Genomic DNA, 23,117 nt, shown 5'->3' with positions numbered 1-23,117 from the left:
CAAAGAGAATATCTAAGATTAATAGTTAGAACCACTGTGTCACTGTGAATTCAACATCTCTGCAGAAGTTATGCTGTTGTTAACTAAAATAAACTAATGTGAAAGGAGAGAGCATGATGTGATTACTTTACAACAGCCTTAAATCTACTACAGTAGCTGGCATTTAGGTACAACCTGAGATTCAAAGGAAACAATCACAGCTGAGTGCCTTTCTCAGTATTTTTCATTGCTTCTGCATTAAATAGATAGAGACACTATAAATAATAGCAATAGTTGCCATTTAGCTACCCCTTAAATGGGAAGGCATACTGCTAGTCACTGAACATTTTCCACTGCATTTAATCCTCAGAACAATTCTATAAGAAACATAGTATTATCTGCTTTTAATTGATGAGAAGCAATGACTCAAGGAAGCTGTGGCAGATCCAGATTTCAAAATTAGGGTTCCTTGACATCAAAGTTCAAGCTTATAATATTAAGTTATAATGTCTACTGAAGATAAAAGTACTTAAATCAACAAGTTTCTCAAATATTCACTCAACTTTTTAATATTTTCCATGCATAACTAGTTTTCTGCAAGAAGCAGTTGATTGCACAAATCACCCTTGTCAAAGGGATGGGATTTAGAAGGTGACTACAATTCTTAAGTAAATATCAGAAAATTTAGGCCACTCAGCTAAAGCCTCACCTTTTTCATATTATATTAAAGTTTTAATATGAATACATGACCTAAAGTTTGTTTTTTCTTATTAGTCACACCAGATATTTAAAAGACAGTCATTTTAAGAAAAATAATAACATTACAAAAGGAGTAAAACCCGTTGGCAATTTTCCTTTATACTTATATGCAATATTCTCCAAAAGACATTTGATTTCTACTAATCTTGCTTCCTCCAAGTCTTACTCACCCCTGTTGCTCTATACTGCAAGGACTAAGAGTCACAAGCTACGTATTTTCTCCAACAAGTGTTTGAATCACTCCTGTAACCAAACCAGTTGGACGGCCAGTTAAATAAAGATTCAACAGTCATCTAAAAGGCGAAAGAACTGCCGCAATCTCTCTTCAGAACAGTTCTAAAGCTCATCCCTGGCAAGTCCAAGCCCCTACCAGACAACACTGAATCACAGCAACTTTCTAAGTAAAGACAGAGGAGAAATCCTTCACTCCTATTCCTTCCCCAACCCAAAACGCACAACCGAATAACCATCCTACTTAACCACTGCTGAATAAACACCGCATTGTATGTAAGTTCTCAGAGCCATTTCCCGCCCTAACACCCATTCCCTGGGCCTGGCATAAGTTCGGTTCCTGGCAGTCCCTTCTCAAGTGAAAAGCACACACAGAAGACAAATCCCCTTTTGCAAGACAGTTAACGTGACGCTGACTGCAGAAGATCCATCTTGTCCATTCGTTTAATAAGACAATTAGCTCTGCAAAACACACCCACACCCCACTCCTTGGCTTCATAAACACTAGGACTACCGTGGACTCGGTGGAACTGTCCCTCCCCTCTGCCATCGGCTGAATCTTCGACCTTAGGAAGACCAGTGGAAACCAGTAAGTGAATTCAGAGAGAGGTCAAGCGGCCCTCAGAATTCTTCTGTAGGGCGCCCACACCGCTCTCCTGGCCTCAACAATGGGCCACTTGGTCCCAAGCAGCAACTTGAAAAAAGGGCTCTTCTTTCTTTAGGCTCACTCGATGCCAAATCCCACCCTAAAGGGAGAGTGACGGACTGGAGTGTAACCCTTGAGCTGCTTCCACACGGAACCAAACAGAGAGACTCCGCACTCCCTCCCAGCCCCACAACAGCAGCACTTTAAACAACGTGACAAGCTCCGGGCGACCCTGTCCCCGGGCCTCGGTCGCGTTGAAAGGCATGGCTCTTTCGTGGAGACCAAACACGATTAACCCTGCCGCTGCCGACCTCGGCCGCCGGCGCGCGAAAAGCCGCCTCCGGACCCCCGGTAGGGGACGGTCAGGTCACAGGCCCCCGCCCGTCCCGCCGCGCCCAGAGGGGGCGACCTGACCCCAGCCCTAGGGGAGGAGCCCGCCGACCCGCGGGCGGCAGAACCAGGGCGGACGCTTACCGCGATGACATTGACGAAGGTGGTCTTGCCCGAGTATTGCAGCCCCACCAGCGTCAGCTCCATCTCCTCCTTCCAGAACAGCGAGCGGAACCAATCCAGCAGGCGGGAGATGAGCGCCAGCATGATGACGGCGCTGAGCGAAGGCGGACGGGACGGCGGGAGGCAACGGCGACGAACACTTCCACACGAGCGGGCTTCAGCCCGGACCCCGCCAACGGCTCTTCGGGGCCCCGGCGCGACACGGGCGGACACGGGCGGGCGGCGGCGGCCGGAGCCAGGAAGCCAAGCGGGTCATATGACTCGCCCTACCCCCCACGCTGGGCCCCGCGCCGCAGCCGGCGCGCACGGCAAGAGCGACCATCCCCACCTGGCCAGGCGCGCCCGCCGCCTGCAGCGCCTCCTAGCGGGGGTCTCGCCGCAGCACAGCACACAGGCCAACTGCACCTGAACTGGTTTCAGTGCCCTGCATGCCTCCTTGGCTTACTCATTGATGGTTCATTCGCCCTTCATTCGTCCACTCATGCATTCACCCATTCGTCTATACACTTATTCAAGTTTTCTCTGAGTGTTCGTCGACAACGTACTCTGCGGGAAGACTTCAAGATTTGTGGGGGTTTAAATTATATGGTGGTAACTGTGTGCATGTACAAATACATCACAAAAAAATTCCACCATTATGTAAACTATTGCACCAATAAAAAAAATACGGGGGGAAGAAAAGACTGAGCAGTGGAGAGGTTAGCATAGAATAAAAAACTCTGAGCTGGGTGTGGTGGCACACACCTGTAATCTCAGCAACTCAGGAGGCAGAGGCAGAAGGATCAAAAGTTTAAGGACAGCCTCAGCAACTAGGCCATAAGCAACTTAGTGAGACCCTGCCTCAAAATAAAACATAAAAAGGGTTGGGGAGGGCTGGGGTTGTGGCTCAGTGGTAGAGTGCTTGCCTCACATGTGGTGAGGCACTGGGTTCAATTATCCACAGTGCATAGAAATAAATGAATAAAATAAATGTTTTTTAAAAAGTGTTGGGGATGTGGCTCAGTGGTTAAGTGCCTCTGGGTTCAATCCCTGGTACCAAAAAATAAATAAATAAATAAATAAATTAATTAATTAATTAAAAACCCTGACCCACATTTTTGGTAATAGCAAAAGATGAGAAACATCAAATGTTTAAATCAGTGGGGAACTGGTAAAATAAACTATGCTGTGGCTAAGCATGTTGGTCTATGCCTGTAATCCAAGCAACTCAGGAGGCTGAGGCAGGAGGAACACAAGTTCAAGGTCAGCCTCAGTAATTTAGTGAAGCCCTAAACAATTTAGCAAGACCCTGTCTCAAAATAAAAAATAAAAAAGGGCTGAGATGAGATGTGGCTCAGTGGTAAAGCACCCCTGTGTTCCATCCCCACTAGCAAAAATTGAAAAATAAAATAAATAAATAATGATGTGTCTTCTGGGGGGACACTTTATAGCTGTAAAGGAAAAATAAGAAGAAAGTTCTAAACCATTGGAATGATGTCCAGGAAATACTTTCAAGAAACAGAAACTCAAGGTTCTGACTGTGTATATAATAATATCTTTGGTGTAAGATGGGGAAATAAGAATATATATGTAAATATATGTATATATGGTATTTTTTTGGTATAAGACAGGAAAATATGAATATATATGGAAATATGTGGTATTTGCATAATGAAATCCTGGGAGAATAATAAAAACATTTTCCTGTGGGGGTAGAGAGAACTACATAGAGTACAGAAATGGAAATTAGACTTCTCCAGGAACCTTTTCATACCATTTTGATTTTTCAGCCACCTAAGTGGGTTACCTGTTCAAAATGTAATTTAAACTGTGTGCAGTGGGGTACAACTTTAATCCCAACAATTTGGGAGGCTGAAGCAGGAGGGCCACAAATTCAAGGACAGCCTCAGCAACTTAGTGAGACCCTGTCTCAAAAAATAAAAAAGGGGGCTGGAGTTGTGGCTCAGTGCTAGAGTGCTTGCCTAGCATGTGTGAGGCACTGGGTTTGATTCTCAGCACTGCATATAAATAAACGAAAAATAAAGGTCCATCAACAACTAAATTTTTAAAAAATATTTTTAATAAATAAAATAAAAAATAAAAAAAGGCTGTGGATGTAACCCAGTAGTAAAGCATCCCTGGGTTGAATGTGCAGCACTAAAAAAAAAAAAAAAAAAGTATTTTAAGCTGGGCTGGTGGCACATGCCTGTAATCTCAGCTATTTGAAAGGCTAAGGCAGGAGGATCGAAATTTAAGGCCTCAACAACTTAGTGAGATTCTGTCTCAGAAAAAAAAAAAAAAAGAATAAAAAGAGCTGGGGGATATAGCTCTGTGCTAGAGTACCCTGGGATTTAATTCCCAAGACCAAATGGAGGAGGAGGAGGAGGAGGAAGAGATGGAGGAGGAGGAGGAGGAGGAAGAGATGGAGGAGGAGGAAGAGATGGAGGAGGAGGAGGAGGAGGAGGAGGAGGAGGAGGAGGAGGAGGAGGATTAGGATTATTTTGAATTTCTTAAAAATCTGCAAGGATTTTAAATTTCTTAAAAATCCCTTTTCGCTGGGTGAGGTGGCACACCTGTAATCCTACTGACTGGGGAGGCTGAGACAAGAGTATCAAATGTACCAGGTCACCCTGGCTCAAAATAAAAAATAAAAGGGGCTGGGGGTGTGGCTCAGTGGTAGACCACTCCTGGGTTCAATCAATAAAGGTGCCCCTGGGCTGAGGATGTACCTTGGTAGTACAGCGTATGCCTAGCTTGTATGAACTTGATACCCAGTGGCCAGACAGTGTGAGTGGCCCTCATGGAATTTACTTGCCAGTGGAGACAAAGTCTAGTAAACAAACAAACATGGAATAGAATGAGGCGCAGTACTGAACAGGCCAGGCACAGCAGCACATGCCTGTGATCCCAGCAACTCCGGAGGCTGAGGCAAGAGGATTGCAAGTTCAAAGGCAGCCTCAGCAATTTAGTGAGGCCCAGAGCAAATCAATGAAGACCCTGTCCCTAAATAAAATACAAAAAGGGATGGGGGTGTGTCTCACTGATTAAGCACCTCTGGGTTCAATCACTGGTGTAAAAAAAAAAAAAAAAAGAAAGAAAGAAAGAAAACTGAACAGGAACAGGAACAGAGAGAGTGGGCAGGAGTGAACTCTATTCTCTAGACCTGGAGCCCTGGGAGGAAAGACTTGGAGGAAGTGAGAAAGAGAACAAGACAGATTTCCGGGAGAAGCACATTCTGGGAAGAAGGAAGAGCAAAGACCTGAAGGGGAAGCAGCCTGAAACATTAGGGGCATATGAAGACAATGTGCCTGGCAGAGATTAGGAAAACCAGGTTGGAAAGAGGTGGGTGGAGAAAAAGGCAGGAACCAGATGGAGTACAGAACGGGGGATCTAGTTTGGATGTTGTTCCATGTAATGAGAAATCAGGAGAGAGATGAAATGTATATGTTTAAAAGTTCATTCAAGTCGGGCATGGTGGTGCACACTTGTAAACCCAGAAACCTGAGAGGCTGGGGCAGGAGGATTGTAAGTTCAAGGCCAAGCTCTGCAATTCCACAAAACCCTGTCTCAAAACAAAAAAATAGAAAGGACTGGGGGTGGAGCTCAGTAGTTAAGCATCCCTGGGTTAAATCCCCAGTCTGCCCCCACCCCCAGAAAAAAATGTTCACTGAAGCAGATCTGTGGAGTATTAGCGTGGGAGAGTGTCATGGGTTCATGGGTTGAATTATGTGCCTCCCCTCCATTCAAAAAGATTTGTTTCAAGGCCCTAAGCATCTTAGTGAGACCCTGTCTCTAAATAAAAATATTAAAAAGGGCTGGGGATATGGCTCAGTGCTAAAGTACCCTGGATTCAATCCCCAGTACAAAATATATATATAAATTTTAATATATTTTTATATATATTTTTTTATATATATTTTTTATATATATTTGTTTAAGTCCTATCTCTTGCTGGTTGTGTTGCCACACACCTATAATCCCAATAAATCAGGAATATGAAGCAGGATGATCGCAACTTCAACGCCTGCCTCAGCAACTTTAGGGAGCTCCTTGGCAACGTAGTGATATCTTGTCTCAAAATCAAAAGAACTGGGGATATAGCTCAGTGCTAGAGCTCTTGACTAGCATGCAAGAGGCCCTATGTTCCATTCCCAGCACATCCCCCCTCAAAAAAGGAACAAGACCATTTTTGGAAATATAGGATCCTACTGGAATCAGGTGACATTCCATGACTCCTGTCCTGATAAGAAAAGAGACCAGACAGCTGAGGGGAGATGGCCATGTGTCAAAGAAGCCAGGGATCAAAATGTGGTACCTGTAAGCCCAGGAACACCAAGGATTGGCAGCAAACAGATTTTCCTCTCCTGGAGGCTTCAGAGAGAACAAGGCCCTGTGACCCTGAGATTGGAGATGGCTAGCCTCCAGAACTGTGAGACATTTGAGGTTTTAAGCAGCCCAGTTTACGACACTTCCTTATGGCAGTCCTAGCAAACGAATATAGAGGGCAAGAGCAGAAGCAGGCTATGGCTTTGCTTTAGGGAATGTTGCTGGGACTGGGCTGTTGGAAGCATGTAGGTGTTGGTTATCACATAACTTCTGCTCTAGTGGGAGAGACGGACAATGAACAAGTGAAAAAAAAAAAAAGCTCATTCATTTATTTATTTAGGTGCTGGATATAAAACCCAGTGCTCTGCACTTTAGGCAAGCACTATACCACGGAGTTATATCCCCATCCCAAGCTAATTTTAAAATGAGGAATTGAACATTCATCTACAGTTATTGTAATTCTTTCCACTTCTAATATCACTAGTCAATGGAAAATCCACTGCTCAACTGTGGAATTTGATTTCCCATTTAAAAAAAAAGAAGAAATTACAAATTATTTTTTATCATAAAAACCAAAGGGTTATAAGAATAATAATAAAACAGTCAGGCACATTGGTGCACAACTGTAATCCTAGCAACTCTGGGCAACTTAGCAAGGCCTTCAGCAGTTTAACCAGACCCTACCTCAAAATAAATGAAATAAATAGAATAAAAAGGACTAGGGATACAGCACAGTGGTAAAATGCCTCTGGGGTCAGTCCCCCATACTAAATAAATAAATAAATAGAGAAGTATATTTAAACAAAAGTAAACCATCTTTGAGCATTTTTAACCCTGTATCTCTGAAGTAATCAGTTTTTTTTTTTTTTTTTTTTTTTTGTTGTTGTTATTTTTTGGGTCCTGGGACTTGAATCCACCAGGGACTGTACCACTAAGCTACAGGCCTTTTTATTTATTTTGAGGTAGGATCTCTCTAAGTTGCCCTGGCCACCTGGCTGGCCTGGAATTTGTGATCCTCCTCCCTTATCCTCGAAGGTAGCTGAGATCACACCAATGCACCCCATTCTTAAGCATTCTTTTATTTACAAAAGTGGGAACATCTTGCAAACATTACTGTATAGCTTCATTAATTAATGTATAGTTAAATACATTTTATTAACAATAAAGACAAAACTGAATGTAGTGGTGCACACCTGTAATCCCAGCAGCTGAGGCAAGAGAATTGCAAGTACAAGGTCAGTCTCCAAAATTTAGCAAGACCCTGTCTCAAAATAAAAACACAAAAAGGGCTGGGCTGGGGATGTGGCTCAGTAGTAGAGCACCCCTGAGTTCAATCCCCAGTATCAAAAGAGAAGGGGCAGGTGATATAGTTTCTGAGTACAGCCTACATAGTCAGATGACTGATTCCAATACCAGCTCCTTTAACAATCAGTTGGGTGAACTGTACAAGTACTTGGTTTCTCAGGCCTTCATGTGCTATAAAGATAGGACTATTCAAAGAAGTGAATGAATGACTCCACATAAAGCTCTTAGAGCCACGCAAGGCATCAATACCCACTAAAATGCTAGCTATTATTTCTGAAAAATAGTGACTCAGGACAATTACTGCACAATTCAGGAGCTCAGTTTCTCATCTATAAAACAGGGATAAGGATGCCACCCTTATTTGATGTTTTCAATTAGGAGCACTAATTGAAAAAGTTTTTTTTTTTTTTTTTTTTTGAGGTACTGGGAATTAAACCCAGGGATACTTTACCACTGAGCTACATCCCCAGCCCTTTTTATTTTTAATTTTGAGACAGGGTCTCACTAAGTTGCTCAAGTTGGCCTAGAATTTGTGATCCTCAGCCTCCCAACAGTCTCCCAAGGTGCTGGGATCACGGATATATGCCACTGCTCCTATCAGGAAGCACTTTCTATTAAAGCCACTTCAGTAGTGTACAAAGTCCTATAGAGACACTATTCCCTTTGAATTTTGTCTAGGCTTAAATTGGAAGAATGGGAATTCAAAGTCAAGTGCTCAGATACATAGACCCATTTATAAGATATGAATGGATAAGAGTTGGGAATCCCAGAGCCATGGGAATGAGGATGACAAAGGACAGGGCAAGAGATATGCAGTTGTTATATAAGAACTGTGACATTTTACAGCATCAGAGCTGGATAAATCCCTGAACACCATCCAAGTTTTACCTATCAGAAAACAGGGCTGGGTGTGGAAGTGCACACCTATAACCTCAGCTATTTCAGAGACTAAAATAGGAGGATTACAAGTCATGTGCCACCATACCCAGCTATCAGTTTTTGTTCTGTGGAGACTAAACCCAGGATCTCTCGCCAAGTGCTACACCACGGAGCCACACCCCAACCCGCTCAGTTCTCTTTAGAAGCAATATCCTCCCTCTAAAACCTGAACTAGTCAACCCAGTTTTAAGAAAAGCCAATCAGATTAGAATTCCAAAGGTAGAAAACAGATAACATAATGTGTGTTATATAAAGGTTGCTCTCTGAGAATGAAAAAAGTTATGTTGCTAGGAATGAAAAGTTTTACCTTGAATTCGAAAGTTCTTATCTTGAGCCAGACATGGTGGGGCCTAGCTGTAGCAGGGGGATCAAAGCTCAAATACAGCCTAGGCAAGTTAGAGAGACCCTGTTGTAAAATTAAATGAAAAGGCCTGGGGATGTAGCTCAGAAGTAGACAACTTGCCCAGCAGGTGCAACACCCTGGGTCAATCCCCAGCACTAAAAAAAAAAAAAAAAAAAATCTTGTCTTTGAAAACTAAATAACTATGTTGTCTTGAGCAAGTAACATTCTCTCTTTGGGTTTCAGTTTCCTTTATCTATGAAGGGTTTATTTATTTATTTATTTTAGTAGTGGGGATTGAACTCAGGGACTCTCTTGAGTCAAGTTCTTGCTCAGTTGCTTAGGTCTCTTAGAGGTTTAGAGAAGAACCTCTTCTTTCAGCAGGGTATGGTGGTACAAGTCTGTAATTTCAGTGGCTCTGGAGGCTGAGGCAGGATGATCCCAAATTTGAGGCCAGCCTCAGCAATTTAGTGAGACCCTAAACAACTGAGCAAGACTCTACCTCAAAATAAAAAAAATAAAAAAGGGCTGGGGATGTGCTTCAGTGTTTAAGTGTCCCTGGGTTCAATTCCTACTGGCAATAAATAAATAAATAAAATTAAACTATATTCTAAAGGATGTAGCTCAGTGGTATAGCACCACTGGGTTAAATCTCCAATTCCAAAACCAAACCAAACCACCTATTAGTTTCAAAATCTTATCATCATAGCATCCTCATTGAAAGATTCAGGAATAGAGTCCTGCATGGGAAAGGAGATAATTCTATTCATGTATGTTTGTATTTGTATTTATTTATTGGTACTGTGGATGGAACCCAGCAGTGCTTCATCAAAGAACCACATCTCCAGCCTTTCTGACTTTTATTTTGAGACAAGATCTTGCTAAGTTGTCCAGACTGGATTCCAACTTAAAATTCCCCTGCCTCAGCTCCCAAGTTACTGGGATTATAAGCATGTACCACCATTCATGGCAGATAATTCTCTTAAAAGTATATATATGTATATATATACGTATATATATACATGTATATATTCTCATATATGTGTGTGTGTATACACACACACACACACACATATATATATATGAGAATGTTGAAATTTATAGAAAATTATGCAGACAGTACAGAATTCCCAAATAGCCTCTTCCAACACAGTTTCCTCAACTGAACTCATTACCATTGAACCAATGCTGTTATAGTTTTAACTGGGGTCCATAGTTCACATTGACATTCATTCTTTTTTTAAAAAATATTTTTATTAGTTATTGATGAACCTTTATTTACTTATTTGTTTACATGTGGTTCTGAGAATTGAACCTAGTGCCTCACACATGCTACTCTACCACTGAGCAACAATCCCAGCCCCTGGCCTTCACTCTTAATGATGGTCTGGTCCGTGGGTTTGGTCAACTGCAAAATATCCAAGTATCTACCATTGTGATATCATACTGACCTGGAAATCCCCTATACTCCAGTAGTTGGTTCCAGACATAATTCACTTTCATCTTTGACAGTCTATTAACCCAGCTCCCTGGCTGCCAAAGCCACACAGCTGGCCTCCTGGGCCCTGCAAGAGGTGGCAGCAGAGTGGTAGCCACGTGGGTTGAATTGTGCATCGAGCATAGCTTGCAACCCCACGGAGCCCACCATACAGGCACAGCAGGCCTGAGGCCCACCAGCCAGTGCCAAGGCAAGCCAGGGTACACAGACCTGTCATGCTCGGGCAGCCAAGCCTGGGCACAGCATGAACACCTGCTACAAAGCCTGCTCCAGGAAGCAACACAGCCCCATCCAAGGGCCTCAACCTCCCACTTCCTGGAGAAAATGAAATGGGGCATAAGGAATGGAACTCAAAATGGATAAATGACCATAGGGTTAATACAGTTCCAAACCCTAATTAGCATAAGTTTGGACCAATAGCCAAGAACCAAGTACTACATAAACCACACTTGAGGCCCTTTGGAGTTCCATTTTGCACTCTAAGAGTTCTGTCTGTATTTCTTTCTTTCTTTCTTCTCCTTGGTACTGAGTCTTGAGTCCGGGGGCCCTTAACCAGTAAGCTACAACCCCAGCCCTTTTTTATATCTTATTTAGAGACAAGGTCCTGCTGAGTTGGGCCTTGTGAAGTTGCTGAGGCTGGCTTTGATCTTGCATGCACACCCCAAAACCCGGCTCTAGTCTTTAATAAATCCTACTCTTACACTCATTCATCCTGGTCTGTGGGTTTTTTCTTCCAATTCAGGAGGTAAGAATCCTGAACGAGGAAGCTGATGGGAGGCTGCTGGGGTCTGCTGCAACACTGGTGGACATGGCCTGACATTAAGTGCTGCAACCCTTCTGGGCTACAGAGGCCTGTGGTTTGTACAGACCCAACCTGCCAGCAAATGCAGTTCTCCCTGGCATCCCACGTGGGTGGTGGGAATGGAGTTCCCCTCAGTGGAATGGGCCGGCTGAGAAATAAAAGATAAGAAAAATAGAATGTTGAAAAAAACACAGGACACAGAAAGTAGTTTCAAAAACTGGGGGCAGGATGGGATAGCCAATCATACGGATAGAGCTTCTATACTCTGGCAAAATGGAGCCCAAGCTTGTTTTTTTTTATATTGGGAATATCAGACAGGGATAAGGTTTCCAGGGCAGAGTCTTGCTTCAAGGTTTCTTGCAGTCAGCAGGTTGATTGATATCTTGTCAGGTCACACCCATCTGAGGTGCTGTGTGGGATCTCTGGCAGAGCTTAAGGGGGAGGTTCACCTGCATCAGGCAATCAATCCCTGTGGGGGTGCCACAGGTGGTTCCCAATGCCAGACTTATCCCCTCATTAGGCTACTATGTGCAGCATAGTCCACACACAGCCCACAGCTTGTGACAGGCAGTGAATCAAATTCCATCTCAAAACTCTGGTTTCATTATGATATTAAATACTTATGGGAAAGAGAATCATGGCCAGGCATGGTAGCCCACACCTGTAATGCCAGCAACTTGGGAGGCTGAAGCAGGAGGATTGCAAATTGGAGGCCAGCTGAGGCCTCCTGTTTCAAAATAGAAAGTACTGGGGAATCCATGCATGTATAAGTTTGTCAAAATAAACACAACTATAATATATAACCATAAAGCTCAAAACAAATACATAAATAAGACTGGGAATGTAGCTCTGTGGTAAAGCAACCCTGAATTCAATCCCTAGTAGTGGAAATAGGAGGAGAAGAAGGGAAGAGAGAGAGGTAGGTAGAAAATAGGGATGGGAGGAAAAAGGGGGTCGGGGGAGAAAGGAATGTGGAGATCAGATTGCCACATCCTGAGCACTGTTGGCATTTAGGACCAGAAACTGAAGTTCTTCAAAGAAGCTGCATCTCTATTAAATATCCTACAGATGCCTGAACTTGGCTGACTAGAACATCAGAATTGTGGAGAGATGGAATGTTGGAAGTCAAGAGCCAAAATTATCTTAGGCTATCTTAGACTCTAAGAATCATTTGGTAATTAGTAGATAAATATTTTAGAATATATCACTAAGCTTAGCTGACTTCTAAGCCTCCACCAACCCTAAAGCTAATAATTCTGTAAGGTGACATCTATAACCTATGAAAGAGGTTTCTCAGGTTCACTGTATCCTGCCTACCTTGTCCTTGGATGTAATTGGTAAATAATAAATTGATTTATAACTTACTTTTAAAAAAATTTCTTAGTCATTTGGGATCTTTAAGCATGCAGAAGAACCAGTATTTTCATATGAATAAAATTCAGTATTTAGGTGTAAATGAATGCCATTCCTTTTAAAATTTTGATTCAAAGACTTTTGTTCTGTGACCATACAAGTTCACATAATCTCTTCCGTGATGAAATGTCACTCAGGGGCATGTTGAGTCCTTGGTCGATCGAAACCAAAGTTTTGAGATGAAACTTGATACTCTGCTTCTGCTTCTCGGTGAGACTGGAGTTTCTCCACATTTGCTGGCAGGTGGGGCCTGTCTGCATAAGTTTTCAGGGCTCTGCTGCCAAAAAGTGTCCCAGCTCTGAAGGGCAGGCCATAGCCTCTGGTATTGCAATAAACCCTAGGAGCTCACCATTAATTTCTTCTTCTTCCAAGGTTCTTGCAAAACTGAAGAAGAAATCCACAGACCAGGATGAATGAATTTAAGAATAAAATTTAGCCAGGCGCAGGGCCGCACGCCTGCAATCCTAACAGCTCAGGAAGCTGAGGCAAGAGGATGGCGAGTTCAAAGCCAGCCTCCTCAATGGCAAGGCCCTGAACAACTCAGTGAGACCCTGTCTCTAAATAAATTACAAAAGAGGGCTGGGGATGTGGCTCAGTGGTCCAGTGCCCCTGAGTTCAAACCCCAGTGCCCCCCCCCCACCCCCACCAAAAAAGTAAAACTTACTGACAGAAGCCTTGCAGGGCAAGAAGAGGCCCGATAACATACTTTCTCCAACTAAATGTGATGGTCTAGGGGGTTTATATAGCATTTGGTTTGCTGCTATTGGTCCAAACTTATGCTAATTAGGGTTTGAAAATGTACTAACGCTATTGGTCAACTCTCAATTCCCGACTTCCCTTGTTCCGGGAGGGTCCGCCTCCACTTTCCTCCCTCAGTTCCTGTAGCTCGAGGTTGAGGGCCATAGATTGCGGTCTTCAGACCGTCTATGCTCACAGTTTCTGGGCTGAAGTGCTATGTGAAGTGGCTCCTGCCCCAGGCGTCAGTACCACACCTAGGCCTGGACACTTAAGAGTGACAGGTGGGTACACTTTAGAGCGCTGTGCCTCAGGCCCCCCACACCTGCTTGGCGGCTTCCACAGGCCGGTGGCCATGTTGGCCAGGCTCAAGCCCCCGAGGGCCACTGCTCGTCAGGGACCAGTAGGCCAGATGCATGGCTTGGTCACCAGAGAACTGTGTCACCGGGGACCATGGTCCCTCATATTTGGCCCAGAATAAAATTTAATTGAGTGTCCACATACTTTATGTACAAACAGAGATATGAAAATTGTGGTATACGTGTGTATGAAGAATTACAATGCAAAAAAAAAAAAAAAAAAAAGAATAGCGTTACCTTAGATTAGGTTGAGGGAAGTGAAAGGAGGAGAAGGCAGGGAATGTGGGGATAAGAAAGTAGAATGAAACAGACATTATTAATGTATGTATGTATGTGACTGTATGACCAATGGGATTCTATAATATGTATCCTCAGAAAAATGAGAAATTATATCCCATCTATGTAGGATATACCAAAGTATATAAGTGCATTCTACTGTCACATGTAACTAAAACAAAAACTTAGGTCATATGATAGATACATTATATGGATGTCGTATTAAAAAATAATGTAACTGTGGTCCATTTTATGCTTTCAATATGGCCCTTGCTGCTCTGCCACTGCAACTTATTTTTAAAATGGACATATTTCTTTCTCTTCCTCTCTCTCTGCTCCTCCCTTATATCTACCCCCGTCCCCAATCTCAGAGGAAATCTCAGTTCATACCCAACATAGAAAGAAAGTAATTCAGATTTTGGGGATGGCACAGAAGATCTCAGAAATGACTATCTCCCAAATTAACAAGTGAGTTACGAGTCCCAACAGAGAACACGTGGAATGTAGCCTCTGAGTCACCTGTTTAAAAGCATCCTGTTCCTGATGATGGGCAGAGTCATAGCCTCTGGAACAGGAGTCTCCTGTGCTTGCTTCTCCTTTGATAGCAAAGCAATAAACCTTCCTTTTTCTCAAAACTGTGTTCTCTTTTTTTTTTTTTTTGGATTGGCATCAGGGACAAGGACTGAGCTTTTGGTAAAGATAGGGATAGATAATTGTTTTGTGAGGAGTGGTTCTGATCACTGTGGGATGCTCTGCAGCAGCCCTGCTTTTATCTATCATATGCCAATAGCAATCCCACCCCATCTCCAGGGGTGACCACACACACACACACACACACACACACACACACACACACAAATGTTTCTAAGCCAAAGCTAGTGGCACTCATCTGTGATCCCAGTTGCGAATGAGGCAGGAGGATCACAAGTGTGAGGCCAGCCTCAGCTACTTAGCCAAACTCTGCAAAATTTAAAGGGCTGGAATGTAGCTCAGTGGTAGAGCATCCTCATTTTCAATCCCCAGTACCACAAAATAAATAAAACTTTATGGGTTGAAAAATGCTGGATTAGACAACAGTTTGTTTTTTTGAAGTTTTTTTTTTTTTTTTTTTTATCTCCCACTGTCCCTTCCTTTATTTAATATTTTTTTGTGGTACTAGGAAATTAACTCAAGAGGTGCTTTACCACTGACCTACATCCCCACCCCTTTTTATTTTTAATTTTGAGACAAGGTCTCACTAAGTTTCCAAGGCTGGACTTGGATCTTGAGATCCTCCTGTTTCAGCCTCCCAAGTAGCTAGGATTATAGGACTGGGCCACCATATCTGTTCTGTTGTTTTGTTTTATTTGATCTTATTTCATTTTATGGTACTGGGGATTGAACTCAGGGGCTCTCTAACACTGAGCCACATCCCCAATCCTTTTAATTTTTTGTTTTGTTTTGTTTTGAGACAGGGGCTTGTTAAATTGCCCAGGTGAGGCCTGCAACTTTGGATCCTCCTGTCTGTCTTCAGAGACGCTGGAATCACAGGGGTCACCACACTACTGGCAAGAGTCAAGATCAGAACTGTGTTCCCCAGAGTTGAAGGATGAACACCAAGAATGGCACCAAGGTAAGCAAGCATGCAAGCATTTTATTAAAAAAGAAAGTGAGAGAAAGACTCAGAACCCCCAGCAGCAGCACACCTGGGAGGGCAAGTGTGCTGTTTGAATCTTACGGTGCTCCTGGTGCTCCTTTTAATGGCATCTGAGGAAAAGTTGATAAAGCTCCTTTTGATTGATTTTTGATATTTCAATTGCCCTGTGGCAGGCTTGGCCGGATTATAGATTATACGCTTGCTTTCATGGAGATGGAGATTTTCGCTCTTTCTGAGAAACAGGAACTGTTTTATAACATGTTGGGGCATGTTGGGATGGCTGTCTGGTACTTGCCCTCTTGTCAACCTTTATTGTCCCTTCCCTACTCTCCATTTCCTCACTCTGATAAGGAAACCCTTGCTGCTATAAGGGAAATTGGGCAGTGACTTCTCTAGATGCCTCAAGCTGAGAGGGGGCGATGACTGGTAAGCTGTTTGGTTTTCCCATCAAGTCGATTGAGAGGTTCATGGTAGAAGTCATCTGTGATGCTCATGGGTAGACTCATCTCCACCACTATCTGCAGGTTAATGGTTTCCAGCTTGTTAAAAGAGGAACTTGAGATCTCTTACTGGTTCACAGGTGTATGGAGGAGATTTGTCTGGTGGGGGTTTGAAGTACTCCAGTCCAGTTTTAGAGTTAGATATCCATCATTTAACTCTGGAGTGGTGAATCCAATTACTTTTACTGCAGAGTGGGTGGGGAAAAATCACAGAAAAAAGTCCCTTCCAGATAGGGTGTGGATTAGGGGAATTTGAGGGTATCAGTCTTGACCATTACTATGTAAAACAGAAATTCTGGTGGTCCGTTTTCAGAATACAGTATTTACCTTGAAATGACTTGGGATGTCACAAAGTTAGCTGGAGGGAAGAGCAGAATGGAAAGTTACAAGCAATCAACACCAGAGGGTTAAAAATTCACAGCCTTTTGCTGGATATGGTGGCTCATGCCTGTAATCCCAGTGGCTCAGGAGGCTGAGGCAAGAGGATCACGAGTTCAAAGCCAGCCTCAGCAATTTAACGAGGTGCTAAGCAACTCAGTGAGACCCCTCTCTAAATAAGATACAAGATAGGGATGGGGATGTGGCTCAGTGGTCGAGTGCTCCTGAGTTCAATCCCTGATAGCCATCCCCCTAAAAATTTCACAGCCTCTTAATAAACAGGAGGTGAAAAGGAAGTCCCCCTGCACCGAACCAAAAAAGATAAACTGTGCAGGTGCCAAAAGGCATTCAATCCAAGGGGATTTTCCCCACCAGGAGGGACCAAAGTGAGGCGGAGACAATGAAAGACTATATTTCTTTAAATAACCCAATAGGAGATAGTGAAGTCCACCAATGAGTAGTGGTCAAGTACCCTCTTTCCCTAATAACTGTCTATGCCAAAGATTGTGAGGTCATCCCTGACCAATGGGCAATGACTCATGGGCAGTGTTACCCATGGCAATGAGCAGGTACCCTTGCATCAGAGATAAAGGCCGGATACACCTGCTTTGTTTCTTTTTTTTTTTTTTTTAATATTTTTTTTAAACATTGATAGACCTTTATTTTCTTCATTTGTTTTTATGTGCTGCTGAGAACCCAGTGCCTCACACACATGCTAGGCAAGTGCGTGACCACTGAGTCACAATCCCAGCCCCAGCTTTGGTTTTGATTGCTCTGCCCACTTCTGTGTTTGGAAGTAAAATTCTTGCCCTGTTCACAGAGCTGATTAGGCTCCTAGTGTTTATTTTTGCTCCTGGGGTGTCCAGGACCCCCAATATTTCCAACATTATTAAGTCACCAGGGTAAGACTGGAGAAATAAGTGGCTCATGTGCAGGATACTTACAGATTTCAGTTTGGAATTTGGCTAGGTTTGTGATATGAGATACCAAGACAACACCTTCTTGATCTTTAAGGGTATCATTTTTTAAAAATGGCTTCCCGTATAAGAGCTCAAACTGACTAAGTCCTAACATTCCTAGGGTATTTCTGATTCTGAACAGGGCTAGAGGAAGCATCTTAGGTCAAGGATACCGACTTTCTTGAGTGAGCTTCCTCAAATGCATGGTTAGATTATTATTAACCGTTTCTACCTTCCCCGATAACTGAGGTCTTCAGGCACAGTGAAGACGATATTCTATATCTAAGGCTTTGCTATTCCCTGAGTGACAGCTGCCTTGAAAGCTGCTCCATTATCATCACTTTGAAGGCTGCAGGGAAATCCAAGTCCAGGGATAATTTCTTGTAGTAAAACCTTTGCCACTTCTCCCACTTGTTCAGTTCTGAAGCGGAAAACCTCAACCCACCCAGTAAAGGTATCTATCATGACTAGCATCCTGGAATCCACTGCTCTTAGACATGAATGAAATCAAGTTGCCAATTCTTTCAGGGAATTTTCCTGCTCTCTTCAGTCCTAGAGGCCTTTTTAGTAAAGTGGGTTATTTCTTTGGCATATTTGCCTTGACTACCTGATGAACAGTTTGGGGTGTGACTTTTCCTTCAAATGACTCTTTGAGTTATCTTAAGAGTATTTTCTACTCCTAAGTGAAAAGACTGATAGAGTGTATGTAGAATTTTCCATTGGGAGTTAGCAGGTGAGCAAAGTTTATTATTTTCTGTCTGTATCCATCTGGAGGGAAGGGGAGCCCCTCCTCTAGATAAAGCATATTGTAGTTCCTCCCAAATATATTGAGGTCTTATATCCAGGGAAGGTTCAGTCCAAAGTAAAGGAGATAAGTGTGATTGCTGACATAGTTCTCCCTTGGATACCTCCCTGGCTTATTGGTTACCTATTACTATTCCCTTTGGTGTCCCCAGTAGTGAATTACTGCTACCTGTCTAGGTAATGGACAGCTTCCAATAATTTCAAGACCTGCTTATAGATTCAGATCATCTCCAAAAATGCTCGGCTGCCTTTAAGACAGTCTCCTTTTCATTAGAGGTCAAAATTTGGTTAAATAATAACATAATAGCCTTCCAGGTAAGACTGAACACCTGACATGAGTTTTGGAACACCTCAATGTATTTATCTGAATCCTCTGAGAACTTCCCTGAGCCCATCTTTATTTGCCTCAGGTCTTGAAGGGGAAAAGGAACCCCAGCCTTGGTTGGCCCAAATCCCGCTCCTGGCATTACTTGTAGCCGCAGTATGTTTTATCCTCCTCTAGGGGTAGATGATAGGGGTCCTAGATAGGAAGGACATGAGAGCTGCTGGCAGAGTTAGTAGGGGTTGGGAATCCTTGGGCTTTCCCTGGCTTTTCTACCCTGGCAGGTATCTCCTTAGACTTTTGATCATGGCAGCAGTCCTAGCTGGGTCTAGCTTGCACTGCTGATATAATGTGGGGTTCTCCCTTAGAGAAAAAAGAAAAAAAAACAACCCTGAACATAGTGGACCTCAGACCATTTTCCTTCCTTTGTTCAAAACAAACTGAGCTGCAAGATAGTATTAAAGTTTAGACTTCCCTCTGCAGCCATGAGTCTCCATCAGAGTTTGAATTGAGGCCACACCTGACAGCAGAAGACAATCAGATGCTTTTTCCTGAGTGTCTGTGGATCAAACTTGCCTAGTTTTTCAGTAGGCAGGCTAGTGTTGAACCCGACACTACCTTTGAGGCTGATGCTCCCATCTGGATAAAAGAAAACAGAACTCCGGCGCCACACCATGGGAACCACCCACTCTCATAGGGACGAGTCCCTGGAGAGCCTCTTGGAGGAGGTTAGCAATCCTGCCCCTCTAACCAACCCTACATAACTAGCCCTCATTACTGCTTTCTTTTTCTTTTTCTTTCTTTTTTTTTTTTAACTGGGGATTGAACCCAGGGACACTTAACCACTTAGCCACATCCCCAGCTCTTTTTCCATTTTATTTAGAGACAGGATCTCACTAAATTATTTAGGACCTCACTAAGTTCCTGATTCACTTTGAATTTGTCATCCTCCTGCCTACCTCAGCCTCCAGAGCTGCTGGGATGACAGGTGTGCACCACTGTGCCCAGCTATTGCTGCTTTACCAGTTAAGTTCCTCAGATCTTCTCATTTCCATGTGAAAAACACCCCGGGGGAGCCAGGCTTAGCAGACCTTCCTGGTCTCCTGTGGCCCCTGTTGGATTTCCAGATCCGATGAATGAAATGAAATATCGACCAACCCTGGAATGTCTTCCTCTGATTCATGTGTCTACAAGATTGGTGGGCCCAGGAGAATTAACTCTCATTTCCAGCAAGGTCCAAGGAGTCTGTGTAAGGCCAGGGTCATCAAAAACAAAGGATCATTTTAAAGGGGTTTTTCACTTACAATCTGGATTCCAGGCACCCCAGGTTGTCTCAGAGGACCTTCTATGGAGAAATTTCAGGAAGAATTTAATTAACAGGTTATGAGCCTGATGGGCTTGGAGATACCCAGAGGAATAAAGCTCAACTTCCTTTGGGGGAGGATGAGAATGTGTATCCCCTAGATCCTTAAAGAAGCAAAAGAGACAGTGCCTCCCCTTCCCTGACAGGCAAAGAAATTAGAGACACGTGGGAGTTCAGAAACAATGGCAAGGATCGTATTCTTTTTTTTAAATCTTTATTTTATTTGTTTATTTATTTTTTTATGTGGTGTTGAAGTTCGAACCCAGGGCCTCACACGTGCTAGGCATGCACTCTACCGCTGAGCCACAACCCCACCCACGAGGATTGTATTCTTGGCAAGTCCACAGACCTTCAATATGTGAGAAGAGAGAGCCCGAACTTATCCCTAAACTTGGCGCAGTGGCACAGGCCTGTCATCCCAGCGGCTCAGGAGGCTGAGGCAGGAGGATCTCAGATTCAAAGTCAGCCTTGGCAATTTAGTGAGGCCCTAGGGAGGGGCAAGAGTGCCGGTTAAGTCTTACAGGACTCCTTCTGTTAAAGGCACAAAATAAGAAGTTGATCTGCTCCTCTCGATCTGTTTTGGATATTTCAATTTTCCTGTGATATGTGGGCTGGAATACGGATTATACAGTGGCTTTTGTCTCAGAGCATATCAGGGTATGGTCCTTTGAGCTGGTCCTCCCATCCCTATTCTCCACTGCCCAGCCTTTTTTATCTCCACCACTGTCTCTGGCTCATGCCTGTCCATTCTTTCAGTCCTCCCTAGAGCAATGACATATCAAGCAGGTGGGAGCTGTAGGAGAGGACCCCAGGGAGAGAAAAAAGTGTTTTTATCGCTGGCATTGTCAGCACTATCAGCAGAAGGGTAATAAAAAGAAACCAGCAGACCAGCTGTTGGTTTATTCTTGCTACTTCTCTACCAAAACACACCCATTTGTTACTGCAGCTGTTCCAAGTAACCCTTGGCACAGCTCCATCCCATGTGCTGATTTTTTTCCCTGCCCATGGTCACTGTTAGGTAACAAAGCATCCTGCTGTCACTTTAAATCACTGAATGCCTTTCAAGCTCAGTTACACCTTAAGAACTTGAGGGAAAAAAAATTAATTTCAAGTAAAAATTTCTCCTGATCCCAGTCAGTTACGGTGGCACATGCCTGTCATCCAAGCTACTCAGGAGGCTAAGGCAGGAGGATCACAAGTTTGAGGCCAACCTGGGCAATTAATGAGACTCTGTCTCAAAATAAAAACCAAAAAGGAGGCTGGGGTTGTGGATCAGAGGTAGAGCGCTTGCCTAGCGTGTGTGAGGCACTGGGTTCGATCCTCAGCACCACATAAAGTAAAATAAAGACATTGAGTCCACCTATTACTAAAAAATAAATATTAAAAGAAAAGGGGACAGGGATGTAGCTCAGTGGTAGCACTCTGGGGTTCAATCCCCAGTCCTAAAAAAAAAAAAAAAAAAAGATTCTCCTGGACCCCAGTTGCAGAGTTGCAGGTGTAGACTGGATATTTGGGAAGGGACAAGGACAAGATTGGCTGCTTCCATTTCCTGCTCTTATTTTCTTAGGGCTACAGTAATGATGGACCATTATAAATTTAATGTGTCCCAGTTATGGAATATAGAAGTTAAAGATCACAGTGTTAGTGGTGTTGGACTCAAAATATATATATTTTGGTACTGGAGACTAAACTAGGGGAGTTTACTATAGAGCTACATCCTCTGCCCTTATTTTGAAATAGGGTCTTGCTTGACCTCTGCAGTTCTCACTGTGTTGCAGAGGCTGGCCTTGAACTTACAATCCTCCTGCCTCAGCCTCCTGAGTTGCTGGCATTATATATATGTGATATCCTGTTTTAGTCAGCATATTTATTGATATAAATGTGAACAGTATAATAAGAACAATATAAAGTAGGAAACATGTATTTTGACTCACAGTTTCAGTCCATGGTTGGCTGATTTCATTGCTCTGGGCCCAAGGAGAGGTAGACAACATGGCAGAAGGGTGTGGTAGAGGAAGGCAGACCAGGACATGGCAGTCAGGAAGCAGAGAAAGCTCTATTCACTAGAAACAAAATATACATCCCAAAGGAACACCCCCAGTGACCTACCTCCTCCTGGTACAGTTATCAGCCAGTTAATTTGTATCAGTGGATTAATCACTGATTAGGTTAAGGTTTTAATGGTCTAATAATTTGACCTCTGTAAATTCTTGCATTGTCTCACACATGACCTTCTGGGGCATCACACTGTAGGCTGGCTTGACTTGAGTCTGTAAAGATCCAGTGGAGGGCTGGGGATGTGGCTCAAGCGGTAGCGCGCCTGCCTGGGATGCATGCAGCCTGGGTTCTATCCTCAGCACCACATACAAACAAAGATGTGTCTGCCGAAAACTAAAAAGGAGGCCATAAGCAATTTAGCAAAACCCTGTGTCAAAACAAAATTTTAAAAGAAGGGAGGGTGAGGGTTGGGATTGTGGCTCAGTAGTCAAGCACTCCTGGAACCTTATTTTAAATAAGGCTACATTCTGAGGCTCTGAGAATTAGGAGTGCAGCCTACCATTTTGGGGAATCACAACCCCATTCATAGCACCTGCCTAACCCGCTAGTTCTACTCCAAAGGATGATCATGTAATTTGTCAAATCAAATGGGACCCTTCTGAGAGTGAAAGGGAGTGCTGTTGGTAACCATGTCAGAGCCAGGCATGGTGGTGCATGTCTGTTCTGACACATTTTAGATTACTCTAAAATGTATTGAGTCTGCTGCATCCACAGCACCTCTGCCTGGTCTTTTATTCGAATATATGTATTTTTTAGTTGTCAGTGAACCTTTATTACTTATTTATTTTTATGTGATGCTGAGTATCAAACCCAGTGCCTCACACATGCTAGGCAAGTCCTCTGACTGGTCTTCTAAAGCCCCTTTCCCTAGATTTAATACGACAGGCAGCACCGCCCCCCAAACACACACACACACACACACTTTTCTCCTTGGGGGTGAGAGTGAGAAGAGTATTTCATCACAACTCTCTCCAAATTGTTTTCCTCTAATTTCCTC

The 23,117-nt window shown here is 43.4% G+C and overlaps 1 protein-coding gene across 1 annotated transcript in view; it reads right to left on the bottom strand.

Moving 5' to 3' along the window:
* Arl8b (ARF like GTPase 8B) overlaps positions 1-2,387 on the bottom strand; it is a 43,834-nt gene extending 41,447 nt beyond the window's left edge. The window contains exon 1 of the mRNA XM_026383044.2: positions 2,090-2,387. Coding sequence (XP_026238829.1) covers positions 2,090-2,212 — 123 coding nt within the window. The 5' untranslated portion in view covers positions 2,213-2,387. The remainder of the gene's footprint in view (positions 1-2,089) is intronic.
* Positions 2,388-23,117: the final 20,730 nt, after the last annotated feature.

This window comes from Urocitellus parryii, chromosome 16 (assembly GCF_045843805.1).
Source record: "Urocitellus parryii isolate mUroPar1 chromosome 16, mUroPar1.hap1, whole genome shotgun sequence".
NCBI classification, from domain to species: domain Eukaryota; kingdom Metazoa; phylum Chordata; class Mammalia; order Rodentia; family Sciuridae; genus Urocitellus; species Urocitellus parryii.
This window is presented reverse-complemented; position numbering and strand designations above follow the sequence as displayed.